The sequence below is a fragment of the Passer domesticus genome, chromosome 1 (genome assembly GCF_036417665.1).
Source record: "Passer domesticus isolate bPasDom1 chromosome 1, bPasDom1.hap1, whole genome shotgun sequence".
Classification (NCBI taxonomy): Eukaryota; Metazoa; Chordata; class Aves; order Passeriformes; family Passeridae; genus Passer; species Passer domesticus.
Genome location: NC_087474.1, coordinates 2,582,351 through 2,597,558, shown reverse-complemented (window position 1 = coordinate 2,597,558; position 15,208 = coordinate 2,582,351). Strand labels below are relative to the sequence as shown.

At 39.8% G+C, this 15,208-nt stretch overlaps 1 protein-coding gene across 13 annotated transcripts in view; it reads left to right on the top strand.

Moving 5' to 3' along the window:
- ADCYAP1R1 (ADCYAP receptor type I) overlaps positions 1–15,208 on the top strand; it is a 152,707-nt gene that overhangs the window by 106,307 nt on the left and 31,192 nt on the right. For all 13 annotated transcript variants that reach the window (XM_064419921.1, XM_064420391.1, XM_064420321.1 and 10 more), the window contains 3 exons: positions 2,189–2,342; positions 7,557–7,617; positions 12,824–12,893. In XM_064419921.1, coding sequence (XP_064275991.1) covers positions 2,189–2,342; positions 7,557–7,617; positions 12,824–12,893 — 285 coding nt within the window. The remainder of the gene's footprint in view (positions 1–2,188; positions 2,343–7,556; positions 7,618–12,823; positions 12,894–15,208) is intronic.

Below are 15,208 nucleotides of genomic sequence, written 5' to 3'. Positions count from 1 at the left end.
TCACTGGGTGTAATTATGATAGAATTACAAACTGAGCTCTCCTTTATCCATCCAGTTATGAGCTAAATTCCCTGTGAGTCACTTCCACAAGGCAAGTGCAGCTGTGGAGTTTCTTAGTCAGCCTTTTCTTTGTCATTGAAACTAGTTTTTGCTCTCAATTCTTCTCCAGGAGAAAGCTGAAGCCATGTTAGGTCTGCAGTTTGCTCCTGCCACTCTTCCAATGGTGGCATCTGCCTCTTTGTTTGGAAACACTTAAAGCATAAAACACATTAAAATCAGCCATTTTATGACCAGATCTTCAGCCTGGGTAGAGCTTCCATGAAGAAACTTGAGATCTGATGGTTTAAGCATCTTGATGGTAGATTTGGCCCAGAGAATGAAGTCAAAGTGGGAGCTAATCACTGCCTCCAGCAGTGGTTATACACATATTTATTATACACAGATTTATTTATACACAGATTCTGCTTGGATTTGTCAGATTCTGCCCTTTTTCCTCACACAAAACACCAATTTATCAAATTATAGCCTAATTCAAAAATAAAACAACTAAAAAGCATTTGTAAAACTTTTAGTCTATTTTCAGTTTCATGTAAAAAGTAAAACAATAAAAATATTATAATTCACACAATCACAATCAAAAACCATCTAGTTCCTAATTACAATACATTATAAACATTTCTTAACCTATCTACTTTTACCACACCATACTATAAATACCTTAAAACAAATAATCTACAATTACCCCTCATAAATCCTATAACAATACATCTTTCATAATTCTATTTCTCCAAAATATCTAATCTTAGTTATAAAACCACCCTTTAAAACTTATTTCTAATTCCATTTCTCTTTCAGCAATATCTATCCTCTTCTGTAACATTTCTAAATCAACGTTTCTTATTTCAAAATTTACATACAAATCCATACTCTCTAAATCTTCTGTCAAACTTTAAAAAATTGTCCACAAATTCATTTCCCACAGGATTTGTTGGAAAATCCTACTTTTGTAGGACTAATGGCATCTCACGGGGGTGCAGCACTGGAAAGACCAGTATGTCCCAGTCTCAGAGGGTAGAGCTTGGTTGCCACCTTAGGCCTTTGCCACAGAATCATTCAGGTTGAAAAACCCTCTGAAACTGAGTCTAACCATTCCCAAGCTCTGCCAAATTCATCCCTAAACCACATCTCCAGTGCCACATTTCCACATCTTTTAAACACCTCCATGCATGGTCACTCCACTGCTGACCTGGACACTGTTCCAGTGATTGAAAACCCTCTCAGGAAATAAATTTTCCTTAATATCCAAAATAAACCTCCCCTGATGCAATTTAAGACAATTTCCTCTTGTCCTAGCATTTGTTACCTGGGAGAAGAGACCGACCTTGTTACCACCTCCTGTCAGGGAGTTGCAGAAAGCAATAATGTCCTTCCTGAGCTTTTCTCCAGCTTAAACAAACTGAGTTCCTTTATTTTTTTTTAATTCTATTTTTTATTCTATTTTAATTTTATTCTATTTCTATTTTAATTTTATTTATTTTTTTAAATTTTATATTCTATATTGATTTTATTTCTAGTTTTCATTTTTCTTTAGTTTGCTGCTTCCCCCTCCTGTCCATGAATGAAACCTTCCATCTTTTTTTTACAGCTGATCACTCAGCCTCCTTTTTCTTCTCACTTACTTCCATCTTCTGTGCTTGAGTGACAACACTGATGATGGATGGCAAAGAAGTTCAATTCCCAGCTGCACACAGGAGGGTTCATCCTTTCAGATCCCCCTCTCAGGGCTTTCTGCAGTCATCCTGCCATTTCACATCCTTCTCTGGGTTTCTGAGAACACAACTGCATTTTTTGCTTCCCTGCATTTAATCCTGGAGGGGGGCTTGAGTCCAGCAATTGGTGTTCACTGGGGCTGTGAGCCCTCAGCAATACAGGATGTGCTCAAGCTGCTCTGAAATGCTCCTTGACCACTTCCCACTGGTAAAATTGGTAAAATTGGCTTCCTCCCCATTCAGGCTTTGCTGTCTAAGTGATACCTGCCATTTTTCACATTCTTTAAAACCTCTACCATTAAAAGTGTGTAATACCAGCCCCAGCACTTTCCTCTGAGAGATCTGGAGAAGTTGAAAGCATTTTTTTTGTCAGGCCTAAGCAATGCAGAAATAACTTTGTTCTTCTCCATCCCCTGCAGGTGGAATGCAAAGCAGTGATGGTGTTTTTTCACTACTGTGTCATGTCCAACTACTTCTGGCTGTTCATCGAGGGGTTGTACCTCTTCACTTTGTTGGTGGAGACCTTCTTCCCAGAGAGGAGATATTTCTACTGGTACACAATCATTGGCTGGGGTACGTGGCACTTCTTGTCTCCAACGTGTCTCGGTGTGCAGGATGCTCCACAAACCACGGGTGGTGTTTCCATGTCAGGTTTCAAACTATGGTTTTAGTCTTGATGATGTTGAAGTTTTGTTGGAATGATGTTGGAATTCAAAATGCAAGGAACTCTCAGAACTTTGGGCCTGTAAGCCAAAGCTTAGAATTAAACCCAGGATTTGATCTGAGACCTTGGAAAAGGCTTCCAAACTGAGGTGCTGGAAGCGAGAATGTGGATTTAGAGTTTAAAGCAGACACATGTTAAGTAAAAGAAAGTTTAGAGTTTTAGAGTTTATAGATATATAAAAGATAAAAGATATATAAAAATAAAAGATACATAAAAATAAAAGCATTTACAAGGCTAAACAAGGGGTTTAGAATGCAGCACTGTAGGTTTGTATATCATAACGTGATTGGTTAAGAAACACATGGACCCACACTTAAGAAACATATGGACTCATGCTTACACTGTAGCATGGGTCCATAAGACAAAATATTTAAGGATTGGGTCAAAAACATAAATATCCTTGTTGGCAGTGTTTTATTGGTCAATAACTCCTTAAAAGGCCTTTAACTAAGGGTCTTGTGACCTTCTGAACCATGCAGTAAAGATGTGAGCTGAACTCAACTTTCCTACTTATGTAGAGGATAAGAAAAATAAACAGCATTATCAAAAAACAATTCAGAGGTCCCATCTCAAATTCCTTCCAAAATTCCCAACAAGTGAATTATCACAGCACAGAAGTACCACTGCAGCCCAGGCTGTGTTGTGGTTTTTGCATGGATAGAGTTGCACTGAAATCTGGAGGACACCACATCTCTTGCAGAGCTGTAATCTGCAACAGAAAATTGCCTCCTGCAAGATATGATCTTAACATGAACTTCTTCAGCTTAATCAAATCTGCAATGCTAACTCCATTTTCTAAGGCTTCATTTGTGCCTTTCTTTCAGATAATAACTAAATTCAAAATGTATCCAAAGGGTATTTACATCTGCTTATCCTACCTGGGTGGGAAATAAAAATTTGCACTGGGAAGGAACAATATTTATTTCAGAAAAGCCAGTTAAATGATGATAACCATGGCAATTATTTTTCATTCTAGCCTTCTGGATATAAATTGATTCCTGTGATGTGTTACTGCAAGCAATTCTTTGCAGATGTTTTTTTGTGCAGAAGTCAGATGGTGAATGCAGAAGAATACATTCATTTAAAATGTTCCCTGGGAATGTTAAACTCGATTTTTATATTTACAGACACTTTTGAAATAGGAATAAACCTGTATATTCATGTGTAAAATCTACACACAAAACCCAAGCCTTAAACCACTCTCCTTTGAAAAAAAAAACATTTTTATGTAGCCTGAACCTTCACGAAATCAACAGATGGTCTTGTTTTTTCCTTCCTGAAGCAGCTGTACACAAACCAAAATTTTCATCTCCTGGCAAAGACTCCTTACAGTAGGGAGAGAAAATGTTTCAGAAGGTATAGAGGTAGAGAAAGTATAGAGAGAAAATTATCATAAATAATCTGTGCCATAAAAAGGCTGTTGGAAATGGATGGTTATTGGAAAAGGCCTTGGAAAAAAACTGTTGGAAAGGGGATTCAGGGTTCATTCTGTACCCTCTACAGCTGTATAATCACATTATAGCTGAGAGAAAAGTGTATTTCCAAGGAGAAATTGAGGATTAAGTACATGGAAATCTGACAATTATAAAAAGAAAACAATGCAAAAATCACAATTTATAAAACCTTTGTAATCTGAACCTAAATCAGAGGTTGAGTTTCTTTAATTAAGTTTGCACAATTTTCATACCTGTGGATTTATCTGAATGTGAGAATACTGAAAATCAGCATATATCAACTAACTTCAGTACTTTTTTTAATCATTCCTTATAATGAATGAGCTACCCAGATGGATTCATTCTGTAGCGCAACCTCAAAATATTTAGTTTTTAGTTGAGTGCCATAGATGATAACTGGCATTGAGCTGAATACAGGACTTTACAGAATCCCAGAATAGTCTGGGTTTGAAGGGATAGTAAAGATCATCTATTGCACCCCCTGCCATGGGCAGGGACACCTCCCACTGTCCCAGACTGCTCCAAGGCCCAATGTCCAGCCTGGCCTTGGGTACTGCCAGGGATCCAAGGGTAGCCACAACTGCTCTGGGAATTCCATCTCTGCCCTCTGGCAGTGGGAGCCATTCCCTCTGTCCTGTCCCTCCATCCCTTGTCCCCAGTCCCTCTCCAGCTCTCTTGGAGCCTCTTTAGGTCCTGGAAGGGGCTCTGAGCTCTCCCTGGAGCCTTCTCCTCTCCAGGTGAACATTCCCAGCTCTCCCAGCTTTTCTCCACAGTAAAGGAGCTCCAGCCTTTGTAGTATCTCTGTGAGCTCCTCTGTATTCATTCCAGCAGGTCCATGCCCAGCTTGGATATCTGGTCCAGGTCCAGCTTGTGCTGGTGGGCACAACACTTCAATCACTTCACATTCAAAGCAGCATCAGCAATATCCAGCTTTGGATGGTTCTGGTTTATTTATTTTTTTTTTAAGCACAATTGTTTTCTCATCTCCCACATGTTTCAGCTGGACTCGCAGTTCCCTGATCTGGTGGGAACAATTGGCAATTTGCAAAGCCAACAGAGGCACTTCCAGACTCTGGATTCCATCCCTGGAGGGCAAAAGCAGCCCCTCAGCTCAGGGCTGGTGGGGAGGGAGCTGCAGTGAAGCAGTGAGAAAGAAGAGCTCAGCACTTTGCAGCATCTGGATGTTCATCTCTTTCTCCAAATGTGCTGAGACCTCAGTGTCCTCATCTTGAGGGATTAATGAGAACCACATATGGCTCTGTTGATCCAGGCAGTTTCTCCTTCCTAAATCTGCAATATGCTGGTGAATTCTCTGGATGGCCTGCTGTCTTCCTGAGCTCCCTGCTAGTGCCTGCTCCTAATGAAGCCTCAGGTTTCAGCTTTTATATTTTCAGATTTTGTGCTGCTTTAGTGTGTGGGTCTGAGCTTCACATCAGGGCATGGTGAGCTCTCTGCACAGAGCAGGGAGACAAAACAATTCCTGCTCCAGCTGGGCACCAAGGACAAATGATCCAAATCTCAGCCCAAGAGCACAAACCCCGTGGGCTGCAGAGAGAAAAACAAGCAGGATGGGACTGCAGGGGCTGCAGCTGGGATTGGACAATGAACTGAAATGTGCACATGGAGCAGAGCTGAGCCCAGGGAGAGACCCCGGCAGCGCTCGTGCATTTTGGGACCATTTGGGTTCATCTTGGGTGCAGCCCTGGCTGGGCTCTGGTGCTGCCCAAGGTGGATCCATGGAGGAGATCCTTTGAATAAATCCCTGCTTTATTCTTTAGCTCTGTCCAGCCTCTGTTCTAGGCCAGATTTCATAAGACCTCACTCAGGGCAGCACAAAGTCATCGAGAATAAATCTCAGCCTTCAGGGCTTGTCTGTTTCCTAACGTTCCTCAGAAGCTGAAAAGGAGGCGATGGAGAGATAGAAATCTTTTGATGTAAAGAAAAGTAGTGTTAAGGATTTGTATATTCATACAGCAGATGGTTCAAAGCTCCAAGCTGATCTGAAACATGGGGTTTTTAAATGCATTTTTATGACACATTTTGTTTTAATTCTGCCTTCCTGCGCATTTTACAGATTTGGAACATTATTCATAGCATCAAAATTTATATAGAGGAAACTAAATAAAACATGAGAACAATGTTCTATAGAATCAAAGAGTGGTTTGGATTGGAAGAGACCTTAAAATTCATCTCATTCTCATCCCCCTTCCCTCAATACTTTCCACCATCCCACGTTGCTCCAAGCCTTATCCAACCCAGCCTTGGTTTGGACACTTCCAAGGATGGGGCACCTACAGATTCTCTGGGCAAATATTTGATAATTAAAGGTTAAACTGATAAAATTAAAATTAAAGTTTGATATTTTAAAATTAATCTTAACTTCTTTAAGGTCAAAAAGGGTTTTTCTCAGTGTTTTCTAGGTATTCACCTGTGAGAAAAGCAGACTTCAACTGCAATTTAATATGCATGATTTCTTCTCCCCAAAGCCTGTCATTTTTTTCTTAATATAATTTTCCTTTCAAATTCTTTTCTGTGTGGTTTTTTGAAGGAGGAAGGGTCCATCAATCTCCCAGCTCTAACAGGGATATTTTTATTTCTGGTGGTGGGAATTTGATTAGACAGAGGCTCATCTAAATGGGATTGACTAACTAATGTGACATAAACACAGACTTGCAAAGTGTATTAAATATAATTGTTCCTGTCAACTCACTACAGTCTTGTTCACTGCTAGGAGCTGGGGTTATCAAGGTCCTTGTTTTGTTTGGTTTTTAGCACTTTATTTTTTCAGTGGTGCCTGAACAGATGTCAGCAGTTTCTTAGTCAAAGATTTTATTTACCATACTGTGGAGATCCAACTTACCCAGGGTTTTCTTGCATAAATGCTTTATTTTTAAAAAATATTTCCACTGGAAAAAAAATTGCACTTCTAGGATTCTCAGAAAGGAAAAAAATCCAGATTTCTCATTGGGTTCTTACTGTTTTAATTAAATTTGTATTTTACATGCATTTTTTGAAAGTGAAGAAATGTCTGAAATAGGAATTAAAGCCTTACTCCAATACTCTTTTTTTTGGAGTTTGTTGTTTTGTTCTGGTATTTTTTTTAATGGAAAAAATTAAATATTCCTGTGAGCAGAGGAAACTTCTCATCTGTGAGTAAGTAAAGAAAAACTGGTTATTTATACAGTAACAGAGAAAATGCAACATATGTAAATCATTTACAACAAAACCACGGAAGAATACACAGAGTCCAGTAATGCCATTCCATCTCCACATCTGGCACTGCAATTCTTGCATGATTCCAGTAGCTCTAGAAATGGATGTGGTTGATTCTCTTCTGTCTAGACTTTGTTTTATTCTTCACGCAGCAAGATGCAGCAAATCACTGAGCAATAATGACCTGGCACAGCATCGTTCTTTCCTGTTCCCAATTCTGCTCCTGCAATCCCACCCCTGACTGACAGGGATATTTCTGGAGGTCAATAAATTGCTTTATCCCATGCACAAGTGCTGTCAGGAAACAAAACCTCAGCAGAAAGGTTGCATAAATTATCATTGCTGAGTATCAAGCATGTTTGGCCTGTTCATGTGTCACTGTCTTGTCCTCTGCAGGTACCCCGACAATTTGTGTCACTGTCTGGGCAGTGCTGAGGCTCCACTTCGATGACACTGGGTAGGTGTTGCTGTGTGGGAAATGGTTCCAGATGCATCCAGCACCATGGCAAGGGCGCCAGGAGTGTGGTGACTGGAGAAGAATCACAGAGTGAGAGCATCCTTTAGGTTGGGAAAGCTCTCCAAGGTTACCAAGTCTAAGCTGTGACTGATCCCCACCTTGTCCCCAGCCCAGAGCACTGAGTGCCACCTCCAGGCCTTCCCTGGACACCTCCAGGGATGGTGTCTTGGTTTGAAAGACAGGTGTCTGCTAAGGAAGGCAGAAGCCTCCCTTGAAATGGAAAATGTAAACCCCCTCCCTCCAAATTATTATCATTTTGAAATTAAGGGGCTCTCAGGCAAAGATATGGGAGCAAGAATAACAGTTCTTTAACAGGAAAATTAAAAATTAAATAATACAAAACAACCCTGCCAGAGTCAGAACATGTCCTGCCCCCCTGTGGGTCAGGGTGGTGGCACAGTCCCATCCCATGGGGGCTCAGCCCTCCTGCAGTGCCAGCTGTGCTTCTGCTGGAGCAGGGATCCTGCACAAGGCTGCAGTTTTCCTCTGCAGCTCCTGGGCTGCTGGAGATGGGCCTGCTCTTCCTCTGGGAATGCAGGGCAGGAGAAAGCTGCTCCTCTGGGAATGCAGTGGGCAAAGGCTGCTGTGCTGTTCCAGGCTCAGATTGTATCCAGGTAGGAATGCTTGGCTCCTGCCCTGGGCGGAGCATCTCCCCATGGGATGCTGGAATTTGATCAGCCCTGCAGGGACACTCAGTGGCCATGGAGAGCAGAGATCTCCTGGAGGGAGGATTGGCTGTGGGAGAGATAAAGAAAACTGCCCCATGAACAGAGAGAACTGCCCCACTTCTGACAGATGGGAATATAATAACCGCTATTTCACACTTAAGACAGATGGGGACTCCAAACCTCCCTGGGCAGCCCCATCCCAAGTTCAAAAACCCTTTTAGTGAAAAAATTCTTCCTCTTGTCCAGCCTGAACCTCCTGTGGCATGACTTGAGGCCATTTCCTGTTGCTCTGTTTTATCCTTTAATTTCTAACATCCTTTTGTGTACTAACATAATTTAGGTCCAGAGTTCAAGTAGTTCTCTGTTCACAGAGTTACAGTTTAATGTCTGCCACCACTGCAGTGGGGAATTCCTGAAAGATTCAGGCATCAAACCTGTGAAACTGCAGCTGAACCCATTCCCTTCTCCATTAAATTACTGGAGTCCAGGATATGGTTTGTCTTATCTTACAAGTGGAATCCCATGTAATTCTCTGCTTCTTTGTGGAGGAAGATGAAGGTGATGAGCTCAGCTGTAGAAATTATTGGAGATAAATCTAGTACAATGAAGGAAATCTGCACAAGGCATTGCTGAGCTTTGTTTTGCCAGGGTAATTAGGAGTTTAGCTTCCCACTGAGGAGGGTTTTCCATGAATTTTGCAGGGAAGATAAATAGAGATGAAACAGAAATTCGCATTCTGTCTTCTATGTGGAAAAAAGATATTTCATAAAGAATTCAAAAGGGTAGGTCCTTTCCAAATTGTCTCTTTTGGTAGAAGAAAAAAAAAAAAAAGCTGCAAATATCCTGTTCTAAAGGACCAGAAGGAAAAGCTGCTCCCACAGCTGGACCTGCGTATTTTGGTAGTCAGTGTCTGCTCCCATAGAACAGCAGACGTGGTAGGTAGGAATGGATGTGTATTTACACCCTGAAAAGACAAACTTGGCAATGCTTTTTCATGAGAGCTGTGCTTGAAGCTGATGAAATGTTAGAAAAAATGAGGTAGACTGAGAAAAATTTCAAAAATCTGTCAGTGGTTCTTTGAAAACACAGAACTGAGGGGAAGGCACTTAGTACCAAAATCCCATTTCCAAGTCGTTGAGGCTTATGCTTTAGTTTTGCCTAATACTGGAAATACCTTGATGAAAAATTTCCACAAAACTAATTGGTCTGTCAGGTTTTTTTCCTCCTTGTTCTTTCAGAATCTCTCTGGAAAGCAACTAAAGCCTTTCCTCCACTGGGGATGCCAGTGCTGTGACCCAATGTTCTAATTTGACATTAAGACAAATTAAATCAATTATTTCCATGAAAAACAAGCCAGAAACCCCTGTTGTGTCATTATTAGGATTACAGCACTGGTCCTGAAAGCACTAATTTCTCTTTCAAGTCCAAACAGCCCTTGCATTTTGCAGGTAGGGAGAATGTCTCGCAGAGGGAAAAAGAAGAAAAAGAAACTAAAAATCAAAGCAACCAAAAACATTCCTATTATTTAGAGAAGCTATTTAGCATGCAAGACATTTAGACAGGTTCTAGCTGAGAGTCTCAGTGGTTACTTTTTAAAAATCAGCCAGCATTGTTCTGGGAGTGGGGGAGAAGCCAGCATGAGCCCGAAAACATTATGGAAATTACTGAACTGGAAAACCACAGTGGCAAAGGCAGGGACTGAAATACAGGCTCAGAGTCTGAGTCCCCTCCTGCCTGTTCCTTATAAAACTGGCAGAGCTCCCTCGACTTCAGCTCCTGACTTCCATCAATGTATGTTACAGGATTGAGGAGATAAATGCAGCTGTCTGTTGATCCAGAGCTCTGCTCCTGATTTAAGTGGAGTTATTCCAGACGTGCACCAGAGATAGCCTCTGGCCTCTGCAGATGGAAATCACATCCCTTCCCCAGCCCCATGGCTCCCTTCCCTTCATCCATCCTGGAAAATAATAATTTCTTTTCATCCTGCACCGTAGGGAGGCATTTGACAGAAATTAGGGAGCTTGTTGACATAGTGCAGAAAATTCCAAAGGTTGTGTCATGCATTCTGACTCTGAGGAGGAGATGGTGGTTCCTTCCCCCACATTTATCCTGTAGGTCTCACAAGGACTGGACATCCTTGAAAGTTCTTGAAAAAAATCTCTGTGAGCTTGATCTGATTCATTGTTGACATCTACAAGGTGGAAGTTGGGAATTGAGCTCCTGGAAAAACAGGGGAGTGGTTTAAGTAGAAGAAAAGGTCTAAGAAGAGAAGAAAAAAGCAGAGAGGTCTAAGAATAGGAATTTATAGGGAATGATGTATCACCCCAGAGTGCACATTTAAAGTACCTCAGTGTGGGAAAAAAAACCCAAAGCAACCTCCAAGGTTCTCTTTGTCCCAGGCAGATTCTGGCATAATTAACTGGGCTGTTGGTCTCTACAGTCCAGATACCTGGAATTAGAGGTGCATTCATATCCCTGTAATTCCTACACAGACAAATTGCCATTCATCAATGTCTACTTTTACAGCTAAATTAATAATTAATGATTTTCCCAGATTCTTCCAATATTGGTCAATTCACTAAAGACTTTCAGGGCAGATTTAATGTCCATCATAAGGAGGTTGAGCTCTGCAAATAATGGGTAACTTTCAGTAGACAGCACCTAAATATAAACGCATTAAAAGAATTTAAAAGATAATTGGTGATTTTAGGTCCATACCACTGTTGATCACTGAAAAAAACCTGATTTCCACACTGTGGGTGAGGAGATCCCTTTGAGCATTTATCCCCTTCCAGATATTTTAAGATGGGCATCCAAAGTGAGATAACTAGGAAATATTAATTTCCACTTGAAAATCTCAGTCATTAGCCCCTTAGATTTTTGGGTGATTTCAGGTTTCCATGCTGTGCAAAGAGAAGCAAAATTACATGATTTTTTGCAAATTTTCTCACTTCTCACCAACTGTACCATACAAATTCTTACTGTTGGTTTTATGGGAATCCAGTGAAATATTGTCCATCTGAAATAAATAAATATTGTTCAATTGAAAAGAATGAAAGAATGAATAGAATAAGAAAGAGTGAATATTGTTCAACTGCCAATATAAGTTTAAATGAAATTTCGAAACCAGGCATCACTCAGCCTTTTGGGATTTCTCTCACACACACACTTTGATGACGGGATTTTAGCTCTGCCTCCTCATTTTTGCACATGTATAGTTTTGTTTAAAGATTTTCTCTTTTCCCCCAGATGCTGCCACACAACCATTTAAATGACACTGAAGTTGTAGTAAGCTCTCATGAGACCAGCAGTGTTTTATTCCTGTATGTTCTTCCCAATTGTTTTTTGGCATTTGACAAATGCACCATGACAGCCTCTGCTGGGACTTTGGCTCATTTCCCAGTGGGAAAGAAAAAGCTCCTTCTCAGAACTGCAAGTACAATTTAGACAGATTTCCATGGTTCTGTGTTTTCTAGGGAGAAAATCAAGGGAAGAAAGTGGAGGCAAATGAAAGAAAAGTTTTGGTTGACAAATTCTTGATGACTTAAAAAAGTCATGAAGACATTTCTCAATCATAAATAGTAGTCATTATAATAGTGTAGCAGGGCCTGGAAAATAAGATTCTTTCCATTATTATTGGTTTTCTAGCTCTAAAAATGTATGTTTACATTAAAACTCTCTATGAATATAAGCCATACATTTGAATGTCCAAGTGCACCTGTGTGGAATAACCTTCTGCAGAATCCTTTGGTGATTTCAGAGGAAGATTTTAAATTCTGGGGTAGAAATGTAATTTTATTTATGCCATTTAGCAACAGCTTAACAAAGGATTAACAAATACTGTTGCCCAGTATTTGATCCTTCTCAGATGAATCCTGGAAAGGACTTGCAACCCAGGGACTGGAAAATCATTCCAATATGTGAATACAACCAGGAACCTGGTGTACTGGAAATGTGTAAAAATCCTTATGTCAGGGCCAGAAACCAACATTCTTATCTGTTAACCCTAGAAAAGTAAATGTGATATCAAACTGGAATAACCAGTTTGGAATAACCAGTTTGGAATAACTTTGGAATAACCATCAAAAAAACCCAATCCATTGACTTATCTATTTTCTATCTCTTTTTTTAAATTTGTTTTTAAAGGGACAACTTTACGGTTGTATTATAGATACAGAAACATACATAAAGGGTTTTTCCAACATATCTAAGCTGTTTAATAGGAATACCATCAAAACTGCCACAAAAATACTTGTTTTACTTCCAAATGATTGTGGAAAGGCTGTAAAAGAAAGCTGCAATAAGACAAAGTAAGGAACTGCCACTTTGAACTTAGATACAATAATTTAGCTGCAAAACCAATCTCTCAAATTCTGCCTCCTTAAAAAAAAATAAATTGTAAGTTCATTAATTTCATTGTTTTGTCTTGTTTTCTTTCCTTCTCTTTCCCCATCCCATTCTTTCCTCAACGGCTGCAGCTGCTGGGACATGAATGACAACACTGCCTTGTGGTGGGTGATCAAGGGTCCCGTGGTTGGGTCAATCATGGTGAGTAGAACCTGGAAAGACACTTCCTCAGCTCTCCTGAGGACAAATTTAAACATCTTCAAATGCTTTACAAACTGTGCTGCACCCCTGTGCTGGACTGATAGGCAAATTCTCTAAATTTCCATCATTTGCCACCCACAAAGCCAAGGAATTTCATTATTAAGAAGGGTTCATACAAATTAAATGATGGAGCACTGCCTGCAAGCAAAGGAGTTATTGGGTTAAACAGAGACACAAATTCCATAATTAAGACCTCAGAGCATGTGGAACATTTGTCTGAGGCTAGCAGAGGTGTCACAGGATGTATAGAAATTCTGGCCTAATTGGGGTGGCAGCTGAAGGCCAAGTGGGACAATCCAGGGCACCTAAAACAATAGTAAAGTTTAAATAGTAAATATAGTAATTTAAATTTCGTAAATTCAGTAAGTTTAAGTAGTTAAATAGTGATTTTTTTCCTGGTCAGTGACCAGGAAAATGCACTCTGTCTGTTCAATGGGATTAACTTCACAGCTACATTTATTTATCGAATACAAGATTTAAAATAGTACTTGGTCACAGTGTAATAGTCAGCAAGTTGTCTGAGCTCTCTTTAACTGATGAAACTCTTGGATTTGGCTCAAATTTTGTCAGATACCTGCACATGGACGACTGAGAGGTTCTAAAGTGCCCTGTTTGGGCTTCATAGAATAGCTAAAATTGGAAAGACTTACTGGAAGTCATTTAGTCCAACCTCCCTTTTAAACAGGATTCCCTAGGACATATAATTCAGGACTGTGTATAGATGGATTTTGAATATCTGAAGAGAAGGAGATATTCTGGTGCTCAAAAGAATACAATAATTTTTAAATGCTGCTGGGCTCCTGTATTTAGGAAAATAAATTGAGCCCCTGGCCAGTATGGTCAGTGGCATCTGAAAATCTGTCAGGTTTGCCACCTCTAAGTGTCTCATTCTGGGCATTCTGAGTTGCTCTCCACACTCCACAGACAGAATTAAGCAGGCTTGCAGTGAGTTTTGTGGGAATTCAGACATCCAGATCACAGGTAACCAATGAAACAGGAGGTTTTATCAGGTTTGGTGTTTCTCCTTTGAAATCTTTGGAAATGAAAGAAAATTCAGCCAATTTCAGCACCAAAACAGAGAGGGTTCAGTGATCCAAGGTTTTTGTCCATGTGTGAATTTCCGTGTTTTGCAGGCACAGTCTATGAAGGATCATGTTCTGCTGGGGGAATCAGTTAAACCTGGTTTCTGTCAATGGCATTAAAGAACCAAACAACCAGCAAGGCACCACTGGGCTTCTCCATCTCTTTGGAGTTCTCAGATCAGACAGAAACTGCTGGAAGAGTTCTAGATGCTGAGAATTTTAGACTTTCTCTACTGACAGACTCTAACTCCCAAGAAATCCTTGCTTTTGACCTGAAACCATAGAAAAAGCTTCCAAAATTGATTGATGACACTAGGATTACAAGTGTGTAGTTTAATTAGAAGTGTATAATATCACAAGGTGGAAAACTTAGAGTTTGGGGTTTTCAAATATACTAACATCTACAGAACAAGATAGAAGTTTTAAAACAGAGACTAGTCCTTCTTCACCTTCTTCTTTATAAGTTTGAATAGTATTTTTTAATTAAACAGAAAAGTCCGCATTCCGGACTTTGAGTGATTAGTTATTAAGTTAAAAGTGAAAATAATGTAAAAGTAAATTCTTAATTAGATAGTTTAACCTTAAAAAAACTCATAACAAAAAATAATTAACCATTTTATACCTTGTTAGTAGAATACTACAGCACTCCCTAGCTGTGAGACTATAACATAAATAAGAAAAAATAAACATTTGAGTCAAGTATCTTCAAGTACGTTCAATCCCAATCTCAACAAAAAAAACCAAACCAAAACCAAACCAAACCAAACAAACAAAAAAAAAAACTCAAACAAACAAAAACCCCAAAAACAACCCCCCCCCAAAAAAAAACCCCCAAAAATCTTAAAAAAACCCCAAAACTTAACATTATAATGGTGCCCCATGTGAGGATCCAGCTCACAACCTTCAGATTATGAGACTGATGCTGATGCTCATGTTCAGTTCCTGGTCTCCCTGTACGAGTATAAGATTTTATAATGGACCAACTGAAATTTCCACTGTTCAGGCTCTAAGAAGCTGTGCAGTTGGTGACAGCCAAATCTCAAAACAAAGCATTGAAATAAACTAATTTTATCATTCAGCAGATTTTTAAAACAGAGGGAAACTTAAACTGAGAAGTCTGTTGGTCAGGGAATGGGAGTTAAAATGCCTTTACTCTCAAGGTTTTTATTTTAT